Source organism: Rhincodon typus, chromosome 8 (assembly GCF_021869965.1).
Source record: "Rhincodon typus isolate 14 chromosome 8, sRhiTyp1.1, whole genome shotgun sequence".
NCBI classification, from domain to species: Eukaryota; Metazoa; Chordata; class Chondrichthyes; order Orectolobiformes; family Rhincodontidae; genus Rhincodon; species Rhincodon typus.
Genome location: NC_063339.1, coordinates 54,181,048 through 54,206,618, shown reverse-complemented (window position 1 = coordinate 54,206,618; position 25,571 = coordinate 54,181,048). Strand labels below are relative to the sequence as shown.

General features: G+C 38.1%; 1 protein-coding gene across 2 annotated transcripts in view; it reads left to right on the top strand.

Annotated features, from left to right (window-relative positions):
• Nucleotides 1-1,608: 1,608 nt before the first annotated feature.
• Nucleotides 1,609-25,571, top strand: part of srp54 (signal recognition particle 54) — a 40,745-nt gene continuing 16,782 nt past the window's right edge. Inside the window, exons 1-14 of one of the 2 annotated variants that reach the window (XM_048599930.1) lie at nucleotides 1,609-1,733; nucleotides 1,815-2,014; nucleotides 2,137-2,241; nucleotides 4,359-4,450; nucleotides 6,164-6,248; nucleotides 6,332-6,436; nucleotides 8,302-8,368; nucleotides 12,950-13,007; nucleotides 14,761-14,911; nucleotides 15,004-15,152; nucleotides 23,031-23,131; nucleotides 23,212-23,298; nucleotides 23,381-23,454; nucleotides 23,775-23,883. In XM_048599930.1, the coding sequence (XP_048455887.1) occupies nucleotides 2,164-2,241; nucleotides 4,359-4,450; nucleotides 6,164-6,248; nucleotides 6,332-6,436; nucleotides 8,302-8,368; nucleotides 12,950-13,007; nucleotides 14,761-14,911; nucleotides 15,004-15,152; nucleotides 23,031-23,131; nucleotides 23,212-23,298; nucleotides 23,381-23,454; nucleotides 23,775-23,883 (1,156 nt within the window). In that variant the 5' untranslated portion in view covers nucleotides 1,609-1,733; nucleotides 1,815-2,014; nucleotides 2,137-2,163. Of the gene's footprint in view, nucleotides 2,015-2,136; nucleotides 2,242-4,358; nucleotides 4,451-6,163; nucleotides 6,249-6,331; nucleotides 6,437-8,301; nucleotides 8,369-12,949; nucleotides 13,008-14,760; nucleotides 14,912-15,003; nucleotides 15,153-23,030; nucleotides 23,132-23,211; nucleotides 23,299-23,380; nucleotides 23,455-23,774; nucleotides 23,884-25,571 lie in introns of both variants that reach the window. The other variant, XM_020526625.2, reaches the window with a different exon arrangement.

The following is a 25,571-nucleotide window of genomic DNA, read 5'->3' as shown; positions in this document are numbered from 1 at the left end:
ACTGCTGTTGTTCTTGACATCTATTTATGACTTAGACTTAGCTAACTGGGTATTATTTCAAAGTTTTCACCTGACATGTGAACTGTGAGTACTGATGTTTAAGGTCAAAAGAATATAGACAGTCGATGAAACAGCCAGGCAAGTAGCAGATTAAATTTAATACAGAGAAGTGGAGCAATTTGGTAAGAAGAATCAGGACAAAGTGTTAAAATTTTTTTAAATTTTGAAGTGGGTGCAGGAAGAGATGGACCAGGGGTTGATCTTCAAATCAGTAAGGTGGCAAAACAGCTTGAGGGGACTGTTTAAAAAAAAAACATAATGATGGCTTTATAAACAGGGGCAGTTAGTATATAAGAAAGGAAGTTATGTTGAATCTGTACAAAACAATGGTCCCTCGTCAACTGGAGTATTGTGCTTACTTCTCAGCAGCATACTTTGGAAAGGATGTGAAGGAATTAAATAGAATCCTAGAATCCCCACAGTGCAGCGAGAGGCCATTAGGCCCATTGAGTCCACACCGATCTTCAGAACAGCATTCCACTCAGACCCAGTCCCTGACTCTATCTCTGTGATCCCCCCCCTCCCCACCCCCTCAACCCCATTTACCATGGCTAAGCCACCTAGCCTGCACATCCCTGGACCCTACAGGGAAGTTTAGCATGGCTAATCCCTAACCTGCACAATAGCGGACTGTAGGAAGAAACCAGAGCAGTTGGCAGAAACCCATGTATACATGAGAAGAGTGTGCAAACTCCACACAGGCATCCAAGGCTGGAATTGAAACTGAATGCTGTGAGGCATCAGTGATCAGAAAAGATTCAAAAAAGTGATTCCGCAAACAAGCAACTTCAGTTACATAAATGGATTGGACAAGCTGGCACTGTTCTCCCAGGAGATTTGATATATTCAAAATTAAGAGGAATCTCAACAAAGTTGAAATTGTTTCTTGACATACAGATTGAGTACCAGAGGATACTAAGTTAAGGTGATTTGCAAATGAAACAAAAGTGACATTATAAAAAATCATTACACAGTGAATCGTTAGGGTCTAGAATGCACTGCTTCTGAATGTGATTGAAGCAGATGCCATCATTGCTTTCAAAAGTCACTTAGTTCATTATCCTAAGCAGGGCTACAGGGAAGTTACAGGCCCTACCTTTTCACTATAACCATTCCATTATTCAATATAGTCAGGAGAGTTAGACTGACCCTCACTATTTAGCATATTGATGTTTTTTACTGACCTGGCTCCATGTTAATAGGGAGAACTTTCACTGACATCTCCAGCATATAGGGAGTGGAGGACTCTTTTACTGACACCTCAAGGTCTAAGGTACAGACAGGCCCTTCACTGACCCCAATGTCTAGGATGCACAGCGGGCCTTTCACCAACCACCACACCCCCTCCCCCGTGTCCGGGGAGTGCGGGGGGGGGGGGTGGGGGGTCTTTCGTTGACACCCCAGAGTCCCAAATCTGAAACAAGTGGAATTGTGAACGTGCCTTATCACCTCAGTAGTTAATTGAGACGGCCCAGTACTGACTGCGGTTTAATCCAGTTGTCACTTGATTCTATGCGCATTGCTGAAACTTTCTCCCTTCCACACGAGAATGAAGGCCACGTGACAGATGAAGGCGGAGCTTTGTGACCCCGGAAGAGGAAGGAGTGAGACGGTGGGGTCACGCTTAATGGTGACGTTTGTTAGTTGGTGCGGTCCTGGGCCCGGTGTTTGTGGTAAGGGCCTCGGTGTCACGTTACTTCTTTGATCTTCTCTGTGTTTGGGTGGAATGGTTGTTATTGGCGTTTGTGTTTCAGGCTGAGTTTCTGTGAGGAATACGAGCTGTTAAAGTCTCTTCTGTGGCTGTCTTTGCTATCTGGATGCTGGCAGTTGCTGCCTCTGGTTCGATGGAGTAAAAGCAGCGAGTTGTAGCCGAGGAGCCCTGGTCACAGCTTTCCTTCCCGGAATTGTCGGACCGCTGGTATCTTCATCCCCCCAGCGGATCCTGTTTCTTTTGGTAAGGCGGCTGCAGCTAGGAGAAACTGCGGACTCGATTGATGATTTATTTCATATTGTAATTTTTTAAGAAAAGTAAACCATATGGCTTTCAATCGCCTCATATCTCGTTTGTTGCGACAGAACAACTAAACTTGAAAAGCGGCCAAAATGGTGTTAGCGGATTTGGGGAGAAAAATTACCTCCGCTCTGCGATCCTTGAGCAATGCCACCATCATCAATGAGGAGGTATTTTAACTTCGTGATTTGTGAGAGTTAGTGTTTCAGTTGATGCGGTACTTGCTCCGTCGCTAAAGCTAAGTGTCGTATTAGCACAAAGAAAACAATTCTGCACCTATTTACTTATTGATAAGACCATCAAGTATTTGAGCATTTGGAAATAATAATCTGGTTCTCAAAATTTGCTCAATATTACTAATCTGAAACAATTGTTGCACCCGTGAAATATTTTCAGATCTAACTTTTTTTTTGGTTATTAGAGACAAAAAACACTGCAGATGCTGGAATCCAAGGTAGACAAACAGGAGGCTGGAAGAACTCAGCAAGCCAGGCAGCATCTGGAGGAAAGGAGCAGTCAGTGTTTCCGATATTACCCTTCTTCAGGACTTCAGATGCTGCCTGGACTGCTGTGTTCTTCCAACCTCCCGTTTGTCTGCCTAACACTTTTTGTGAACTTTGTAATTAACGTAAGCATGTTGTTCGTAAATGAAATTTTTAACTTGTGATTTCTTAATGGTTGGAAAAAGGGTTGAATATTGGAGAGGAATGTACGTTTTGTTTACTGGTGCCAATTTAAGTTTGTGTGGTCTAAATTTGATGGAGATTATTGATGCACCTGACGTCAAATTATCTACATGCTATATTGCCTTTTAGAGCTGTCATCCAGCAATATTAAAAATCAAACTTCTTAGATGTCTTAAATAGTTCTAATTATGCTATGGTAAAAAGAATTGTTGCGTGACTGATTATTTGACAGATGAGATTAGAAAACTATACATGCTGTAATTCTTTGTTTCCTCCTATTTTTATTTTATTTCTTATGACTTTATAGTTGAAATCCAAAACCTGTACGTTTTTAAGTTCTGCAGTATACACAGTTAAAAATAAACATTTTGGCTATCTCTGAAGTATGTTTGCTGATTTAGGAATAAAATATCACATACAGAATTCTGTATTGTCCTGGTTCTGTAAGGTAAGAAAGAAAAAAAACAGAACTTGCATCTTAGTCATTTCCAGGCATACTTGGTCTTATTTTCTATGTTTTCACTTCTGTCCTTTTCTGTAAGTTTTGTTCTTCATATGCTTTGCACTTTCTGCCTGTCATCCTTTTCCTGCCACTTCTCAAAGAAACTAAGAAAAATAGATTGTTGAATTTTAAATGTGTAAACACTTGAAAATGGTACATATAGACAAGTTATTATTTCAATGTAGTGCAGTTACTTGGCAGTGAGTCCACAAGTTGCAAGTTTCTGCAACCAACACAACAGATTAAGGTAACAAGGTGTAGAGCTGGATGAACACAACAGGCCGAGCAGGAAAGCTGACGTTTTGGGTCTGGACCCTTCTTCAGCGGGTTCTTCAACAGGTTAAGGTGTTGGCTTTACATGCGATAGTTCTGGCTAATTCAGTTACTGTCATGTTTATTTTTGCTGAAGGTTAACTGCTTGATAAGATATAACTGAGGCACAGTTGTTAAACAAACTTTATTCATTACAGCTGCGGTGTTAGTCCCACAGCTTTCATTAAGCCTCAACTTGGAGTTACTGTTGAACTAAACTCAGGACAAGAGAGCAGTTTAGGCCATTATTTAAATAATGACTCCGGAGAGGTAGTATGATGATCACAGATCCCCAGTTATTTATAAAATTGGCCTAACCCTGATGCAACAATCAGTTCACATTAAATTTTGAACTCGGCATAATATTTTGAAGCTTCATACTCTCCAGCCAATTGGGCTATTCAGGTTAAAGCTGAAAAAATAAATTTCTATTTTAAAGTTTGTGTGCACAGTGCAAGTTTGTGGCATATTATGGGGAATTTCTTGGGGAACGAAAAATGCTTCTAGGATGTTGGTGTGTTCTGGGGAAATGGAGATGCCTGGCTACATACAAGGAGTAAGAAACAGGTTTAGGGTGTGGGGATTACCATTTAAGGATCACATGACTGATAACAGTACAATGAATTACAGTTGCTTCCCTCACTCTATATGTGCATCTCTTCCATCAACAAACTATACTGCTGAACACTGTACACTGTTCTATCAACTTGGCAGTTTGTTTAAAACAAAACAACTTGAGTGCTCCATTTTTACTAAAGCAATTAAAATTCATTATTTTTATTCTCAGGTTTTGAATGCTATGTTGAAGGAAGTATGTACTGCTTTACTCGAAGCAGATGTCAACATAAAACTTGTGAAACAGCTTAGGGAAAATGTGAAGTAAGTAACCAAATTTAATTCGGTAAATTTTATGCAGAATTATTAAAATGAGAAACACTTCAGTTGAGGTAGTAGGTTGGCATCTGGAGACTTGTATAATTTAACAATGCAGTTCAAATACACTGAGGGGTTGTGTATGTTCTGTGTACAGCTAGGGGAGGCAATGGCATAGTGGTATTGTCGCTTGAATATTAATCCAGAACGTGAGCTAGTGTTCTGGGGACCAAGGTTTTGATCCTTCCACAACAGATTGTGGAATTTGAAATCGGTTTTTAAAAAAAACTGAAAAAATAAATGATTGCCGATTATTGGAAAAACCCATTTGGCTCACCGGTTTCTTTCAGGCAAGGAAATCTATCATCCTTACCTGATCTGGCATGCATGTGATTCCAGACCATAGCAATGTGATTGACTATTAACTACCATCTAGGCATTTGGGGATGGGCAATGAATGCTGGGTAGGAAACAAGGGCCACGTCCTGTGAATCAATTTTTTAAAAAATTACACCGTGCATTTACTAATTTTCCCCTTAGTCTTGTACGTTTGGGAATTTTGTGTTAAATGAATACATTGATTCACCAGAGAAGTTACTGAATCCTTATATTTTGTTTGTTTTTGGCACTAATGTTAGTTTGGTCTCCTGATAATGCCTGATACTAGCTAAACATTGCGCATGTGAATAGATTGTAAACAGAAACGGTCATAGAGCTGTACAGCATGGAAACAGCCTTTGGTCCAACTTGTCCATGTTGACCCAGATATCCTGAATAAATCTAGTCCCATTTGCCAGCATTTGGCCCATATCCTTCTAAATCCTTCCTATTCATATACCCATCCAGATGCCTTTTAAATGTTGTAATTGTACCAGCCTCCTCCACTTCCTCTGAGAGTTCATTCCATACACACGCCACCCTCTGTGTGAAAAAGTTGCCTGTTAGGTCCCTTTTGAATCTTTCCCCTCTCAGCTTAAATCTTTGCCTTCTAGCTTTGGACCTACCTACCCTGGGGAAAATACCTTGTCTATTTAGCCTATCCCTGCCCCTCATGATTTTATAAACTTCTATAAGATCACTCCTCAGCCTCCAACAATCCAGGGAAAATAGCCCCAGCCTATTCAGCCTGTCCCTCTCGCTCAAACACTCCAGCCCCAGCAACATCCTTGTAAATGTTTTGTGAACCCTTACTAGCTTCACAACATCCTTCGTAATGCAGGGAGACCAGAATTGCACGCATTATTCCAAAAGTGGCCTAACCACTGTCCTGTACAGCCGCAAAATGACATCCCAACTTCTATACTCACTGTACTGACCAATAATGGCAAGTGACGACAAGTGACAGTTTGATATTGTCTGTTACATGTGAACAAAAATCTTAATAGTTTGGTTTAACCATATTTGTAATGATACACTGATGAGCTATGGTCCAAAATAGTAAATTTAACACTTTTTTTCATGCTTCTGTGAGGATATTATTCCTAAAAGAAAGAGCCAAATCAGCTATTTGTCCTCTGACGTGCTGTTTGAAAGACTCTCTGCCAACTGTACCTTTAACAGATATTTATTATAACTTACATTTTAAACAAATCTCAAATTTAAATGCTGCTTCTTGCACATACCATTTTGTTGATGATTTTCTGCATAGATAATTCACTGAACAGTTTACCTGTCAATTTTTTAAAAGTTTATTATATTGTTTTGCTAAACTTGTTTTAGAGCAGCTATAGACTTGGAAGAAATGGCTTCTGGCCTCAACAAAAGACGAATGATCCAGCATGCTGTATTCAAGGAACTTGTCAAGGTATCTCAACCACCAAGAGCAATGCGATTTTTACATGTTTTTCTTCTTTGAATTAAATATATTGCCATTTATGTATTATTTAGCTTGTAGATCCAGGAGTTAAAGCATGGACGCCCACAAAAGGAAAACAAAATGTCATCATGTTTGTTGGCCTTCAAGGTAGTGGTAAAACTACAACATGTACAAAGGTATTAGATTTTTCTTTCCCCTTTTGGAATATCTCATTTGAAGTCTAACATTTGCCTTCTTCGATTTTAAATCTAATCCCATTGTTGGCTTGTCAATTAGGAGATAGCTGGTAGAAAGAGTGGTTCTGTTGTAATTGGAGAATTGGTTATAGTTCATTTCTATGCTTGACCACTAAACAGATCAGTGCAAGCTGGTGTCGATTAAAGTTTTAAAATAAAAATGGTGTTGAGACTTAATAAAGTTTAAGGATACTAGAACAGAGGTATTTGTATCTAAGAGCCAGAGACTGAACAAAAATTACTTGTTGTTTTACTATATATCCTGAATGGTTGCCTGTTCAATAATGGAAAGAGAAGACATGATCCTCTCCTTTTCTTGTACTTTTTATCCGTGAAGTTAACTAAGTTTAAATGAATTCCTTTTATTGTAAGGAGTTTTGGATTTTTATCAATAATTTACAAAAGAAAACAAGTTTCATTATATTTGTGGTAATTAATTCTCAAATTACATTCCTATAATTTTCAGAATTCTAAATTGAAATGTATTTATTTTAGAATTGAGTCATCGAATCATACAGCATGGAAGCAAACCCTTTGGTCCAGCCAGTCCGTGCCGACCATCATCCCAAACTAAAGTAGACTCACCTGCCTGCGCTTGGCCCATATCTCTCAAATTTCTTACTCATGTACTTACCCACATGTTTCTTAAATGTTGTAACTGTACCCACATCCACCCTTCCTCTGGAAGTTCATTCCACACTGTTTAAAAACAAAAATGCCAGTCGTGTCCTTCTTAAATCTTTCTCCTCTCACCTTAAAAATACACCCCATATTCTTGAAATCCCCCACCCTAGAGAAAAGATTCACCTTATCTATACCCCTCATGATTATATAAACCTCTAGAAGGTCACCCCTTAACCTCCTATGCACCAGTTAAAGAAGTCCTAACCTATCCAGCCTCTCCTTATGACTTAAACCCTCCATTCCTGGCAACATCCAGGTAAATTGCTTCTGAACCCTTTCCAGCTTGATAATATCTTCCCCATAACAGGCCAACCTGAGCTGGACGCAGTACTATTTAAGAGGCCTCACCAAAGTCCTTTACAAACTCAACATGACATCCCAACTCCCATATGCAAAGGTCTGAGTAATGAAGGCAAGGGTGCTAAACGCCTTCTTAATGTCTACATTTGACACAAACTTCCAACAAATTAGGTCTCTATGTTCTACAACACTACCCAAGGATCAACGTTTAGTTGTATAAGTCTTGCCCTGGTTTGTTTTACCAAAATGCAATACCTTGCATTTATCCAAATTAAACTCCATCTGCCACTATTCAGTCCATTGACCCAATTGATCGAGATCTCTTTGTAATCGTAAATAACATTCACTGCCCACTGTACTAGCAATTGTGGTGTCATCCGCAAACTTACTAACCATATTCTCATCTAAATCATTTGTATAAATGGCAAACAAAAGTGGACCCAGCACTGATCATTGTGGAACACTGCTGGTCACAGGCCTCCAGTCTGAAAAACAATCCTCCATCATTACTCTGTCTGTCTCCTGCCGTTAAGCCAATTTTGTATTCAACTGGCAAACTCTGCCTGAATCCCATATGATCTAACTTTAGTAAAGTTTATTAAAGTTTACTAAACTGTAACTTGAAGCTGTGGGAGAATTTTATTCATCAAGATTTTAAATTGATGTGTTTGCATAGTCGTGCTTATTTCACTTCAAGTTTAAGCAGAAAATTAATTTTAGAAATGATTTTCTTTTTAGTATGGGAGGCTGCCGTTGCTTGTATTGTAGTTTTTTTACTACTTGTTTCAACACCTGTCACAAGACCAATTTTTTTAATATAGCTAGCATACTATTTCCAACGGAAAGGCTGGAAGACTTGCTTAATATGTGCGGACACATTTAGAGCAGGTGCGTACGTTGTTTTTCACAAGCTTGGTTTAATATTAATCTATTAAAATTTAATTTATCTGTTTGAGACTTTTTTATCTGGAACATTTTCAGCAAATATGATTTTCTTAGTTTAATAATTTACTAAGTCCCTAAAGTGATTGATTCAGTCAAAACTGTATTATGGAACATTAACCACTAAGTTTGCTGATTGTTGCCAATGTCCAGATTGAAGTATATGGCTGGAACTGGGAAAACTTTCTATCTGTAAGGCTACTCTTATTTTATTTGCAGCATCTTTAACCATATTGAAGACGCCCATTCTCTAGCCTTAACAATGAGTTTTCGAATGGGTGGTCATAAGAAATAAAAAAAAAAAGTAGACCAATTGGTCGACTCTGCTCCACTTTGAAATAAGATCTGATTGTGGCTTTAACTCAACCTTCCTGCCTGATCCCATGATCCTCAACTCCGTTACAGATGAAAAATCTGTCTGACTGAGCCTTCAAAAATTCAACAACCCAGAGTCCACTGCAGTTTGTACAAGGGAATTCTGAACCCTGAGAAGAAATTCATTCTTAATTTTGTCTTAAATGGATGACCCCATAATTTTAAATTGTCCCCTAATCTCAGGTTGACTGAGGAGAAACATCATCTCAGCATTTATCCTGTTAAGCCTCCTCAGAATGGATCATTCTTCTGTGGACCAATGAGCAAACATCCAACTCTCTCAACTGTTGTTAAGAATCCTCCTGGCAAATTTTCTCTGAACTCCTTCCACTGCAATATCTTTCCTTGGGCCAGGTGACCAAGGATGCAGTCAGTTCTCTAGATATTCTCACCAACGTCCTGTAGCATTGTAATGAGACTTGCTTTACTTTTATACTCCATCCCCCTTGCAATGAAGGTTTACATTCCTTTTGCTGTCTTAATTCATTGCTGCACCTACCCGCTAACGTTTAAGATTCGTATCTCTTTCCACTTAAATCCATTTCTCTGTTCATTTTTCAAAATTCTATTTGATCTGCTAAATTTTGCACGCTTGCTTAACTATATTTCCTTGAAGACATTTTATGTCATCCTTACAACTTACTTTCTGACTAATGATTGTATTCTCAGCAACTCTATTACAATACATTCCCTTCATTCATGTCAATAATATAGATTGTAAATAACTGGGTTCTCAGCCCTGAATCCCTGTGCTTCTCTAGTTAGAATTTACCAACCTGGAATTGACTCATTTATCAAACTTTCCTGAATTGGCATTCATGTAAATTTTGCCCCTAATGTCATGTTCCTTTTTTCCCTTGGAGTAACCTTTTACATGGCACTTGTATCGAATGCCTTTTGACAACCCAAAAACATTGCAGATGCTGGTTCTTCAAACCCCTTCTATCAATCCTGTTGAATGAACAAGTTCGTCAAACTTGATTTCCATTTCCAAAAATCCTGTTGACTTTGTATTATGGTTTCTAAATATCCTGCTACTACTTTTTTTTTAAAATAATGGATTCAACATTTTCCCAATGCCAGATCTTAGGCTAACTGGCTTACAGTTACCTGATTTGTCTCATTTTTTGAAAGTGGTACATAATTTGTGTTTTTTTTTCTAATCTGGGATCTTACCCAAATGTCGTTGCTTCAGTGTGTAATGACAATTGCAGTCACTGACCGAAAGTGCTATTTTATTTGTAGTCCATTAGATCCAAGGGCCCTAACACATCTGGTTGAACCTAACAAATCTGGTTGAATTTTTTTGAAGAAATGATCAAGTTTATGATGAGGGTAGTGCAGTTGATGTACCTTGTGAATTTCAGCAAAGTCTTGGACAAAGTCCTACATGGGAGACTGATTGAAGAAGGTAAAAGCATTATAGGATCCAGGGAGATTTGGCAAATTGGATCCAAAATTGCCTTAGCAGCCAATTGACAGGAGATAGAGCGTGGTGGTGGCTGCAGGCCTATGCTCGGTGGCATACTACATGGATCGGTGCTGGGTCTCTTTATTGTTTTGTGATATAAGTAAATGATGTAGATGAGAGTGGGGTGGGGGTAGGAATGATGTTTGCGAATGACATGAAGATTGGCCCAGTGATGGCAGTGAAGAAGAAGGTCTTGGGATACGTGCGAATACAGTTGGATTTGTTAGATGAGCAGATTTTGTCTTCTGCTGTGAAGACAGGTACAAAATACTTGATCAAAGTCCCTTTATTTATTAATTCCCTCCTCATGCTGTAAAGGACCAAACATTACTTTGGCTCCTCTCTTCCAACATAGACAGAGCTTTTACTGTTGTTTTTATATTTCTTGCCAGTTTTCTATCATACACCAATTTAAATGAAATTTAATCCTGATAAGTGAGATGATGCACTTTTGCAAAAGTAACAAAACAAGGGAATACTTAATGAATGGCAGGACACCAGGAAGCTCAGAGGATCAGTTGGATCTTGGGGTGTTTATCCACAAATCCCTGAAGGTGCAGTACAGGTTAATAACACCATTAAGGAATATGGGATATTAGCCTTTATAAGTTGAAGCCTAGATAATAAGAGCGGGGATGATATGTTGTAGCTGTATGGAACTTTGGTTAGCCCACAGCTGGAATACTGTGTCCTGTTCTGGTCACCACACTATAGGAACAATGTGATTGTATTGGAGCTATGAATAGAGCCTCGATAAGCCGGAGTTGCTTCCTTTGGAGCAGAGAAGTTTGGGGCGGACCGATAAAAGTGTATAAGATTGAGGGGCATGGACAAGGTAGATGGAAAGCAACTGTTCCTCTTGGTTGAAGGGTTAATAACAAGGGGACATCATTTTAAGATTAAAGACAGGAGGTTTAGAGGGGATTTCACCCAGAGGGTGCCAGGGGTCTGTAATTATGGGGGTGTAATTGACATGGGTAACCTCAAATTGTTTTTAAAAAAGTATGTGGATGACCATTTGAAATGTCATAACATTCAAGGCCATGGACCTATTGCCGGAAGATGGGACTAATGTAGATTTAATGTAGCTTTTTCTGTACCGTATGATTCTACGACAGTCAGTATTTGAGGCTACTTTTTTTATTGTGGTATTTCTTTATGCTCCTGATTGTTTCAAATTCTGATCTTCCTTTGCCCTGCTAATTTTCTACAGTTTGTGGAATGCTTTTTTCAGTCTTCTACTTTGAAGATGGGCATAAAATACTTGGTCAAAGTACCTTTCTTAATTAATTCCCTAGTTTTATGATCTAGTGGACCAGTGCCTGCTTCAATTCCTCTTTTCCAACATCGAAGGAGCTTTTACTGCTGTTTTTATATTCCTTGTCAATTTTCTAACATGTGCCAATTTCTCATTTTTTAGAAGTATCATTTACTGGTTTCTAAAACTTACAATTTTTCTTAGCCTACTAATTTTAGTAACATTGAATGCCTTTTTCAATTTGATACCATCCTTATCTTCCTTATGATGAATGGTGCATCCTTCGTGTAGAATCAGAGGCTGCTGCTGCAGACCCAATGAAGGTCAGAAGCCGAGGGATTTATTTTTAAAAAAGATTACTTTCTTCGTACTAATTTGCATTTGGTTGCAAACATTAAATTGGTGCAGTCCCTTGGTTCTATTATTCATTGTACCTGGTGTTTGATGGGAATAATCTGTCTTCATTCTCTTCCTGTTTTTGAGGACTTGATGGAAGGAGATGCTTGCTCATTGTTTCTTGTGTTATGTACAGATTAATTTTTTAAAATTAAAATTAAGCAATAATATCTTTATGTATATTGAGTGAATCTTGCATACAGCTGACTTTCTTATTTCAATTGACTTCAGTTTTGAAGTATTTTGCCCATGATTTTATGGTGCGTTGTCTTAGCTGAAGAATCATGGATAAACTGAAATTCTTTGAATAGTTATTCCTGGATTTCGGTCATCATGAGGATAATAGCATTATAAGGCATCACTCTGTCATTCAGTGATATCATGGCTAATCTGATAATCTTTGATTCCCTTCATGATATAATAATCTGTTTAACTCAGTCTTGCACATAATTGATGACACAGCCTCGATAGACCTGTGGTAAATAACTCCAGGGATTCACTATCCTCAAAGACAAAAAATTCTCCTCTTGTGCCTCAAATAGGCAACTCCTTTCTCTGAGTCAGGAACCCTTAAAAAAAATTGCAGTGAAATTTCTGTTCACTTTGTTTACCACATGGTATGATGATGATTTTAAAATGACACTGGTTTTGATTAGCTAGCTGTGTAAATTTTGTAACCGAAGTGTGTTTGTTTCTAGATTAGGCACTGTTCCATAATTCTGGAGATAACTATCTTATAATGATGCATTGTCTTGTTTGGGCAACAGTATTGTTGCTTTTAAAAGTTGGATTTTGGATTAAATTTTGAAGTGTTACTTTTTGGTTAGACTTGTAAATAAAATGTTTAATTTTTGAAGACGTGCTTCTGACGACTTACGTAAACGCTATCCTCAACTGAAATGATCTGGAATCTGATTGTTGCTTTGCACATGTCACTTTAATACCATAGACAAGGAAAATAATAGAGTTGAGTTTCAAGGATAGTAGAACTTGGATCAAGACATGTTTTTACATTTCTGTCCTGCAGGTGCATTTGACCAGCTGAAACAGAATGCAACTAAAGCAAGAATTCCATTTTATGGAAGGTAGAAGGATATTTTATCATGTTATTTGAATATTAAGTAAACAAGTCTATGTATGATTCCTATTAGTTGTAATCTAGGGAATTTTCAAATGGCAATATTTGTTCAATTCTGATTTTGGAGTAGCTGGTAAAACATTATGAAAAATTTTGGGTGTACTGAATTCCATGAAGTTTTGAGACTTTTTCTTCCATGGTATGCGGGTACCTCAGACAAACCCAGGGATATGAGAAACAATTAGATTTTAATGCAGACCAAAGAGTGCAAGCAATTCATTGTTCCCAATGAAGCTCTCTTTGAGAAGCTGTATTTCAGTTTCCTTAAAAATATAGAAAACAGTGGCTCTTTGAACCTGCTCCTGCCATTCTTTATGATCGTGCCTGTTCATCCATCACAGCACTCTGTGTATCTGCATTCCCTTATATTTTTGGTCCCTTTAGCCCCAAGTGCCATATTCAACTCCTTGAAATGGTACAGTGTTTTAGCCTCCACTGCTTTCTGTGGCAGTGAATTCCACAGGGTCACCGCTCTGAGTGAAGAAATTTCTTTTCATCTTAGTCTTAAATGTTTTACCCTCTATATCCTATAAATTGTGACCCCTAGTTGTGGACATCCACTTCATCGGGAACATGTTTCCTGCATCTGCTGTTAGAATTTTTAAGTTTTTATAGTTATCCCTCACACTTATGAACTCAGGTGAACATAATTCTAGCCAATTCAACCTTTCCTCATATTCAGTCTCAACTTCAAGGAGTCAGTTTAGTAAACCTTCGCTGCACTCCCTGTACAGCAGGATCATCCTACCTCGGATAAGGAGACCAAAACTGCTCACAGTATTCCAGATGTGGTCTTACCAAGGCCCTATATAAGTAGTGAGACATCCCTGTACTTCAATCCTTTTATTACGAAGGCTAACACACCATTTGCTTTTTTGACTATCTGCCTCACATACACCGTCACTGAGGTATAAGCATGTATGAGGACATCCAGGTCTCTCAATTTATAGTCATTCAGTCAACTCATTCCAGTAAAAATTGTCCTGACAGAAATGCACTATAGCCAAACAAATAGTTTCTACAAGAAACCATCTTGTAGAACGAGGTAAACTAACCTCATTTCTGGTTTGAAATAAAAACAGAATGTTGGTAATACTGAGTAGGTCAGGCAATGTCTATGGTGACTGAAACTGAGTTCATGTTTCAATTTATTACCTTTCTTCAGAACGCATCCCGAAATTTGAGCTTGTTGGTGTATTTTGTAAAGTCTCTCAGTTACTGTGCTTGGGTTATAACCATAATAAAATATAACATCTAGCTCATATTAATTTCAAACACTCTGCTTAATCGCTCCATCCTGAAAAATAAAATTCTTATTTTCAATAGCTTAAAATTGTTCGATTTTCTGGAACTTGAGAAAGTTGCAGACTTGGTATAACGGAGTTCAAATGTATTTCTTAGCAATTGGTGTTAAACATCTAAGTACATTTCTGGCTTTTGCAATGCAAGAATATATTTGGCAGATCTCATTTTCTGTGAGCATGCTGAGGCAGCTGCAGTGGTCGTACTCTTATGAATGGATATGCGGTTTTCCAGGGTGAATAGGATTCATGCTTGCAGGGAACGGTCTAGAATTGTGCTGACTGTAGCTTGCTTGTATTCATTTGGAGAAAAAAAGATTGATGCAGATTACATGGCAAGGGAGAGGGAATATTATAGTGCAAATCAGAAATGAACCAAGGTTTCTTTTCTTTACTCAGTTATACAGAAATGGATCCAGTGGTCATAGCTGCAGAAGGTGTAGAGAAGTTTAAAAAAGAAAACTTTGAGATTATAATTGTTGATACCAGTGGTCGACACAAACAAGAAGACTCTTTATTTGAAGAAATGTTACAAGTTTCAAATGCCATAGTAAGTTTAAAATTTGGTCATGAATGCATATTCAAGGTCTTCTGAAGTTGTGACTGTACAAAATAGGTAACTAACTTTGAAATCTATTTTAGCAACCAGACAACATTGTTTATGTAATGGATGCCTCAATTGGTCAAGCCTGTGAAGCACAAGCAAAAGCTTTCAAAGATAAAGTGGATGTTGCATCAGTCATTGTAACTAAACTTGATGGTCATGCCAAAGGAGGAGGTGCTCTCAGTGCGTAAGTAGTCCAGTTTTCTTTCAACTAAAAAAGCTGTTTTGAATTTTGAACAAGACAATTTCATAAATGGCTCAGTCATGAAGATACAGAAATCCTTTTCAAAACTGAAATAATTGGATGCCATGTTTGAATAATTTAAATTGAGTTTTCAGTGGATTTTTTTAAAACTCAAAACCAAGTACACTTGGTATTCTAATTACGGAATTTATAAGGCAAGGAGGCTGTGTTTGATAAAGGAGGGACATCACTTTATGAAGTGAATGGAGTTTGTGCATCGTTGTCTTGTATGGTTTTCAGGCAATTGTCATGTTTTAGCTATTGTACTCCCTCATGCCTTGTTTTCTTTAAGTTGGCTCAAACTGAACCTTTTTGTCTCGTTCTTTTACTTGCATTTAACTGTCATGAGCTGACTCTTGCTTGTGGATAGTTCTCCAGGTCTTTGGTTTGTTTGATACAAGCCTCACCTTTCACTTTTAAAGATAATTGAGGAATGTAATTGTTCATGCTTTAATTTTAAATCAGTTATTTTGTTGTTTTTGTTTCATCTCCTGAAATGGACAAAAATGTCAAAAGTAAAGAAGCATGGATAATTTGTTTTGACAAAAAATTAATCTGGCCAAAATGATTGTTTTGGAAGTCAGTCATATCAGTCCAAGGACATTACATCATTTCTTCACGTTGGTTGGACCGAAGGCACTAATCTTCAGCTCTTCATTAGCGTCTTTTCGTCCATTAGTAGGTCAGAATTGGAACGTTTGCTAATGATTTCACATTGCTTAGCATAATATGCAGCCACTCGGATAGTGACGGCACCCGTCTCTATACGGGGCAAGATTTGAACAACATGTAGAGCTGGTAACTGGCAAATACTCTCACTGCACAAATGGCAGGCAATGATCTTTTGAAGCAAGAGTGAGTCGAACTATCTGGTATATGTTGCAGCTTAACCCTGTCTTAATCTACTTTGTGGGCTCCCTTGACATTCAACACCATTACCATCACTAAGTTCTCTACCATCAACATCATAGATCTTACTGGAAACTTAACTTGACAAGATATATACTTGAGCACTCTTTGGATGCAGTGGTAATGCCTGTCCCTCTGGGTTAGAAAGCCTGAGTTGAAGTGACTCGCTGCAGCACTGTCTCAACAACACATCTAAACAGGTTGATTAAAAGTGTCTACTGACATCGCGGTTACAAGTGCAGACGAATAACTTGTCTGATTTCCTCAAAGCTTTCAACTGTATGGGGACAAGTTACGTGTGATGGAATCCCCTCCATCACTCTGGATGAGTGTACCTCTTTTGGTGCTCGATAGCATTCAGGACAAAGGAGTCCATTTGTTTGGCACTTGCCCAAAACCTTAAACACACACTCTCTCCCCATCGCTAAAGCACCCTTTCAGTGCAGGCTGGTGGTGGAGTAACAGGGTTGCAAGCAGGATCTTGGCTGGGACCCGTCGTTCCCGCCTCCTTTCCTTTTTTTGTTTTACTTTTGTTTTACTTTTGTTTCTACTCTTTTTCCCTTTGCCACCCAGACAATAAAACGAATTCAATTCAATTCAACGAATGCACAGTGCACACCATATACACAGTAATGTGTTTGAGGAATATTGCATTGGTGATTATTGTTTGTTTTCTTCCCTTTTTTTCCCCCTTGATTTCTAATTATTGAAATATTTTTTAATTCTTCTATTATGATTGATTCAAGACAATGTCTGCCATTTCCTAATTTGTCATAATTTCTAATCCCAGCGTCACCCTCTAAGGGACCACTGTTTAATTTTTGTGACACTCTAGTTTACAAACATGCAATCTCTATTGTCTGTCTTCTAAATTCCTTCTATGTTTACTGTCAATCTTCTAACATCTTTCTATTTTTAAGTCATTCTCAACTAATTTCTAACGTGCCTTGTGCTTGGTGAAAATCGTAGCAACATTGTATGTGTTTTGAATCAACCTGTTCAGACATGCTATGATACAGCTATAAAGCATGTGGGTCTTGAACCCAGAGGTAGGGACACTGTCACTATCCCACAAGGGCTCTCTTGGCAACACTGTACACGCTTTCTTTCAATGTGATACCATTATTAACTTAGTTAACTTAGTTAGCTATGAATTGTGCTTTCTCATAGTCTTTACTTCTCACTCGCTCATGTATTATGCCTTTTAAACTATTTTCCCAGTCCACTTTAGCCAGCTCTATGTTCAGACTTTTGTAAAAGCCTCTGTTTAAAAAGGCTTGTTTCAAACCCAAGTCTCTCATCCTGAAGTTGAAAGTGAATTTCATCATGCTACGATCACGACTCCCCATTCTATGAGATCAGCTTACTCTATATGATAACATCTAAATAGAAATCATCAGTATTGGAATTGTAGGTCAGAAATGGAGTTGTTTCTTCTTGTAATGCGCACCTTATTTCTGTATATTTCTGAACCGTAAAGTGTCTTGCTTAGTCATGGTCAGAGACCAACTGAAGTGATTAATACGTTTGCAATGTTTCATTACACAACTGGGAGGAAAATATAACAGGCAGATCAAGATGATGGATTGGAATAATTCTTGATTTTAATACTTTGTTCTTTATACTGATCAATTATGTCACCTCTTTAATGTGGTAGGTGTAATGTGTGACGAGATTTTCCCAAAAGTCCTTAGGACCACAAAATAGATTTTGGTTAAGGTCGAAACATATGGAACCGGGATGAGTAACAGTGGCTATCTAACTGGCTGCAAGACAATGGAGAGATGGACCAAGTTGCAAGTGGAAAAAATATTAATAGAGGATTTAAATATGTGAGAGCAATTTGGGAAAATTAACAATAAGGTTTATGATTGGATCCAAACTCTGACAGCCTTGGTTAAATTCAACCTGTTCCAATGTACTGTGTCATACCTCCAGAGCAGATGGGACTTGAACCCAGCCCTCCTGGCTCAGATTAGGGACACTGTCATTAGACCACAAAAGCCTTTCCTCGGGGTAGTGTCCTAGAGCCATCCATCTTCAGCTGCTTCATCAATGTTGCTTCCTCTGTAAGGTTAGAAGTGGGAATGTTTGTTGCTGATTGACTGATGAGTATTCAGCTTTTGCTTCTCCTCAGATTCTGAACAGACCATTTCCTGAAATTACAAAAAGCTAACATTCAAGTTCAGTGAGTAATAAGGAAGGCATGTAGATTATTGGTCTTGATTTCAAAAGGAATAGAATACAAAAATAAGGAGATATTTGGAAAATATACAAGGAACTAGTCAGATCACATCTGGAATACTGTGAACAGTTTTGGGCCCCTTATCTGAGGAAAGATATGCACAGGACATAGTCTAGAGAATGTTCTTGAGGTTGGTGCCGGGTATGGAGAGACAACTTAATGAGGAGAGGTTAAGTAGGTTAGGCTTGTATTCAGAGCTCGGAAGAATGAGAGGAGACCTGTTTGAAACCTGCAAGATGCTTTGGGTACTTGACAGAGGAGCTACTGAGAGGTGATTTCCCTTGTGGGAGAATGTAGGACCAGAGGACATAATCTTGTGCATGTAATTACACCACAATTTTGCGAATGTTAAGTGTATAAGATGGTTTTGGCAGTGTCTCTTTAAGTTAGCATAAAATGAAGGAATGGTGAGTTCCGTTCTGAATTCTGCCTGACAATAATCTTGGGTAACTTGCTTGTTCAAGGGGTCCCCGCGTTCTTTTATTGGAAAGAAATGGACGTTTTCACGCTTTCAGACGGTAGTAAGAACGTCACTGTGGCTGCTGGTGGACTATTAGTCTCTAGGTCTCTTGGGGAGGTATTAAGCATGTTATGTTTCCAATGTAAAATGATTTTTTGGGTCTAGAGGATTGCCAATTTGGCTTTCTACTTGGATGCAAGTCCCATGTGATTAACATTGCCATGGGGATGAGCATCGGGAAAGGAAAATCAAAAGAAAGCCGTTGAGATATCATAATGGAAGTGATCCTCTTAAGACCAGTCAGTCTGCAAGCTTCTGGTTTGGGAGGGGGAGCAGAGAGACAAAAGGCCTGCACCTCAAGCAGAGAAAATGCTGTCTTTATTATTTCTTGTGCAAAACTGATATGGTACCTTATGATTAACTTGAAGAGAGATAGTCTGTGAGGACTTCAACACCTTGTTTGTGTTAGAGGGAACATTCTCCAGGGTAACTTTTTATCATGAAATTACCTGACCAGGAAAAGAAAATGTACTCGGCATTGAAAACCATAGAGCTTTAGGCTGGCTTTGAAGAGATTAAAAAATGTCCACTAAAAGAACAGAATAAGGCATAACCGTGGTATTGGATTTTCAGTCTTGTTAAAAATTAAATAGGAAAAACTTTTCTGTAGTTGAGTGTAAATTAACGACTGAATAATGTTTAGATAATGTTGCTTTTAGTTTTACTGTCAGTTGGAATTTGAAGTCTTGTGTGTTCATTTTGCCAGTTATTGATCACGACAAACTAACAACAAGGAACAACAGCAGTTCTTGAAGGTGCCTCACTACCACCTTCACAGGGATGATTAGAATGGTGACCATGCCGGTGATCCCCATATCCCAAGAAAAAAATCCTAATAGAAAAGGAAAATTATACTACAGTGTCATGGGTGCCAGGTTGTATTAGACCTAATTTCATAAAGACAATGAGTTGGCTGAGGCGAAGGAGGAATTAACACATCTACAGATCAAGAATGGAATTTAAATGAAGGTACTAAGTGCTGTACATCGAGAAGTTAGAAACAAACTAAAGTTGAAAAGAACAAATGGGGCAGTTGGTATGATTCCTTTTCAAAAAAGAATCACTGAGGGAAGGACACAGTCTCGTAATCTGAATGAAAAAAGGTAGAATCTGGAAAGTATTTTGCAAAATTGCCAGCAAGAAAATTTTTAACGGGAGTCCTGACGGAAGAGTAGGTGGTATAATTGAAAGTTACTGGTGCTTAACAAGTAATTTGAATTGAAGAATAATACTGGCAAAGAGTTAAGTTGTGAGCAGATTTAGTTACAGTGGAAGAATGGAGATTTAAATGAAAAGAAAATTAGCTAGATGAAGTCCAAGTGGAAAGGGCATCAAGTCCTGCCTGATTGCATGCTAATGTTCATGAGGGAAATGATAGCAAGGTGAAGGGAAGAAATGTCGAAGCATTTGAAGGTATTGAGAATGGATATGTTTCATTAGATTGAAGAGTGCTGAATGTTGTGACCATTTTCAAGTTGTGGGGGATCTGTATAGCCACAATCCAGTTGGGGTAAAACTTTTGAGTCTTAAAGATAAAATTAGATACTTATTTGAAGGGAATTTAGTTAGAAACAATTTATACAGATTTCACTGAAGAAGGTTATAATTGACAAACCTGATGAGAGTTGCATTAAGAGATGGTAAACGTAGCTGATGGGGAAATATAGCAACTGTGGAACATGGAGTTGGAGAGCTTTCGACAAGTTACTGCGTAAAAATGTTAGGGTGTACGGAATTAGGTTTCCGGTATGGACCAAGCTTCACATTGGGTGGAAAATGCTAGGACATACGAATTGTTTTTCATGTGACTGGGGAGGAGTATTAATATTAGAAGGTAACATAAATAGGAGCAGGAGTAGGCTGTTTAGTTCCTTGAACCAGCAACACCATTCAACGAGGTCATGGCTGATCTCATCCAGGTCTCAACTCTTCTTTGATGCCAGCTTATCATAGCCCTCAACTGCCTAATAATTCAACAATACATCTTTTTAAATACTTCCAAAGATCTAGTCTCCACAACCATCTGGGGTAGAAAACTTCAGACTTTCATGAGTCTCATTCATGAGATTCACAAGTGGAAGCATCTTCTCAACGTAATCTTGGATGTTTCAATAAGATCACCCTCATTCTTCAAAACTAACGAACAAAGGACTAAACTGATCAGCTGTCTTCATAACCCAGCTCCTTCATCCAATAATCGGTTGAACTGCCTACAGTACCAGAATGTTCATTGTCAAATACAAGGACCAAAACTGTACACGGTCCTCCAGGTGGGGCCTCACCGACATCCCATACAGTTGTGACATGCATACTATATTTTTAAACTTTGACGCCCTAACAATGAAGATAAAAGTTCCATTTGCTGTCTTAATTAACTGTTACATCTGCATGCTAATCTTTGAGTTTCAAGCACTGTGCCCAAATCCTTCTGTGCTATACTTTGTTGGAGTCTGTTTATTTAAGTAGTCATCTACCTTTTGATTGTTCCCAACAAAGTGCATGACCTGCCACTTTTCTACATTAAACTCCATTTGCCGAGTTCTTGTGCACTCATCCAAATAATCTATATCCCTTAAATTCCTTATGTGATTCCATTTGATTTGTATCGTCAGCAAATTTTAATGGCTGTTGTGCCCACCTTCCAAACTATTAATATGGATAGGAAATAATTGAAGCCCTTGACTGATTTGTTGTGATGCTCCACTAATTACATTTTTCAAAGCTAAAACAGACCCATTAAACCCAATTCTTTTTCCTGTGTTAACTAATCCTTAATCCATGCTAATGTGTTACCATCAATACTGTTGAACTCCTATCTTTCACAAAAACCTTTGCAGCACATTTATTGAATGCGTTCTAGAAATCCAAATACGCTACGTCTTCTAGTTCCTCTTTATCAACTGTGCTTGTTATCTCCTCAAAGAATTCTAACATTTTGTCAATCGTGACTTCCATTTCACAAACAATGTTAACTCTTTGATAGCATTAAGCTTTTCAAAATGTGCTCTTTTTCATAATAATGGACCAGCACTTTCCTAATGACAAATGTTAGTTTACCTGGCTTAGTTTCTTTCTTTGTCTCCTTCCCCTTTTGAGCACTGTATAATGTAAATAGTTTTTCACATCACTGGCATACTCTCAGAATTCAGTGAGTTTTGAAATATTTTGACCAGTGCCTCCACTATCTCTTTAATTATCATACAGGGTTACATTGTTTATAACACTGGTGCAGTATCATGGGACAACAGCAAGTGCAGTCTTCAAGTAAAGCAAAATTGAACAAAAGTGGATATTTGAACCAAGATATGTACATGCAGTCAAACTTATTTTAAAATCCTAGGAAAATGTCTGGTTTATGAAACCCTAGTTTTGCAGTGCCCATTTTGTGATAGCTTCTCCAAATTGACAAACCTTTGTTTATAAATGATAAACCGCATATGCAAGTTTCCCACGTTGTGACTGCATACTCTAGGTACCAAGTGGCTTTCATACATCATTCAAAATGCTTTTAAAATTTGAATCTGGTTTTATTTGTCTCCTCTAACTGAAAACTATGCCCAAATTTAAGATTTAACTAAACCATTAAGGCAAAAGTACAATGTTTCACACTAAGATCTTTTGAATTTATCAAATTAGTTGTGTTGTATATTTTTACGTTTAGAGACGTTTTATTATTTGAAGGCCTTTGCTTGTCCCAAAGCTTGTATTTGGTTATTTTGTCTCAACATAACTGTTGCTAAATGAACTGAATTACAACATGCTAAAATAACATGTGCAATTTATCTAATTGCAGTTGGATTGTTGACTCTGTTCAAATGTTGGAATATAATTCTTGGCTTTTAGCAATGCTATTCTTCAAGAAAGAAGAAAAACTTGAGGACAAATGTCTGAAGATTATCAAGATTTTGCTTTTAAAGCAGCTATATGAGGCAGGAAGCTACTGATTACACTGGTAGCTATTGCTTCATAAACTGCAGCAAATATTAAACAAAATGTCTTATTCCAATTATAGTTGAGTTTTGGGCAAAAGTATTAGTTAAATTTTAAGGTAAATGGAAATCTTGCCTCATTTTTTGTTGAACTGAAAGCTGCCTGACACCTGCAAGAAAGGGAGTGCAAAGTGCTAAAGTTTCATATTTTGTTACAGAGTGGCTGCCACCAAAAGTCCAATAATTTTTATTGGTACTGGAGAGCACATAGATGATTTTGAACCGTTCAAAACACAGCCCTTCATTAGCAAACTACTTGGTACGTTTTCCAATAATTTGTATTGTATATATTTGTGAATAATGTGGCATGCACTAAAACTTCAGTTTTCTATATTTCAGGTATGGGTGATATTGAAGGTTTAATAGACAAGGTAAATGAGCTGAAATTGGATGACAATGAAGAATTAATAGACAAGCTTAAACATGGTGAGTATTAATTTATGGTGGGCGGTTTTAAAGAGGAGAACTTAAAACCGATATTATTGATAAATTGCTATTTATTTCGTAGGTCAGTTCACACTCCGAGATATGTATGAACAGTTTCAAAACATTATGAAGATGGGGCCTTTCAGTCAAATAATGGTGCGTTTAAAATATTTTCTACACTGCACGTAGGTAAAGTGAAATCTGGTGTGACTTGTTAAACAAGCATTCTTATTAAACATCTTAAGATGGGCTATATAAAACTCACGAAGGCATTTCCAAAAAAAAGTAATAACTTTTCTTGTACTGAAAATGGCTTTGTGTTGTGTAACTGCGTACATCTCTTTATGACTTGAATCGTTTTGGTTTTGTTGCAAATTTCACTGTTCCCTGACAATTTCTGAAGCAGCCAAGTACATTTTTCTTTCTACAATGAATTTGTTTCCATTGCTTAACAACATTCATGCTTTTGTTTTAAGGGTATGATCCCTGGCTTTGGAACTGATTTCATGAGCAAAGGTAATGAACAAGAGTCTATGGCAAGGCTAAAGAAACTGATGACCATAATGGACAGTATGAATGACCAAGGTATTTTGATGTGAACTCTAATTTAAATGTTTGTCCTGCACTTTTGGGTCAAAATGTTCACTTGATGGTTGCTGCAAATAGTTACAAAAAAACAGACGTCTATTTCCATTCTTTTTTTTTGAATGCTGCTTTTCTGCTTTACTTATCCATGAAGTTTTAAACTAATGCCCCTTATTTCCAATTTCTTTCTTTTCACTTTAATGCTTATACAAAGGAAAGAGATGACTTCTGTATGCCCATGGTTGATATCCTCCTCCTTCCTCAGTCTGGCCCATATGGTTGACAATACCATCCTTTTCTTCCTCATCATTTAACTTCAAAGAACTGCCTTTGCTTGGTTCTGTTATGTTGTTGTTTTTGTTAGATAGCCTGTGGCATTCACATTCTGAAACTATTGCCTTCAAAGATTGGTTCCTCTTCCTTACCTAGATACTGTCTCATGGTGATCTTTCACCTTCAGGTTACCTACCGAGCTCCAGCTCTGGATTTCTTGTTGGATCCCTGCAGTTTCCTTTTGTGTTGCCACTGTTGGCATTCTGCTCAGTACTGAGCTGAAATCTCGAGATTTCAAGTTTTGATGGTTTTAAGTGGCTTAACTGACTCAACTGAAATAGTGGGAGCTATCTAGGAAGGTATGCGGTACAAATAAGGGGTGAGAATATGTAGTATACACCGAGTAACCAGGGATGTGGTAAGTGATCTAAATCTAAAAGATGGCTTGTATAGGAGTATATAAGAGAGGACATCAAGAGAATAGCAAAGAATACAGATAATATTGCAACAACTGTCAAATATTATGCAAGAAAAGGATTGGGAATGATAGGACAATACAGTGTGACTCCTTCATGTCAAATGCAGGAAGTACTGTAATTGGGGGTTTAAATTAAATGGCAGACTTCCTAAATAAAAACATAAAATGCTGGCAATAACCTTTTCAGCAAGTATGAAATCGGGATGATGAAGGGGCAAGAGAAATGGAAAGTCCAGTGATGAGGTAGAAACTAGGACTGATTCACTAAAGGCTTATTACCATCCCCTGCTTTTCTCCAATAAAGGGAATTCGCAGTTGTGATCTGAATTTTTGAATTCTGTGTCATTTGTGGAAAACTGAAGTTTCCAATTGAAGTATTAGCTGCTGTTCCTCAGCCTTGATTGGAATAGTTCAGGAGGGCGAGGACTAAGGTTTGTATTGGATAGAGAATTAAAACGGAAAATAACAGAAGTTGGTGATCATACTCTTTGGCCTGGAGGAAGTGATTTACAAAGTCATCACCTAAAAAACGTTTGCTGTTCCCAGTGTAATGGAGACTCTGTCAGCCTGACAGCCTCCATCTGTTGTAGGGAAAGAAGAATCTCCTATGCTTTTGTAGCCAGGGGATTTAAGTGAAGCAAGTGGTGGAACAGTAGACAGCAGGCCAGGCAGCATCATAGGAGCAGGAAGGCTGACGTTTCGGGCCTAGACCCTTCATCAGAAATGGGGGAGGGGAAGGGGAAGGGTGTTCTGAAATAAATAGGGAGAGAGGGGGAGGCGGATAGAAGATGGATAGAGGAGAAGCTAGGTGGAGAGGAAACAGACAGGTCAGAGAGGCAGGGATGGAGCCAGTAAAGGGGAGTGTAGGTGGGGAGGTAAGGAGGTAGGGAGTAGATAGGTCAGTCCAGGGAGGACGGACAGGTCAAGGGGGCGGGAT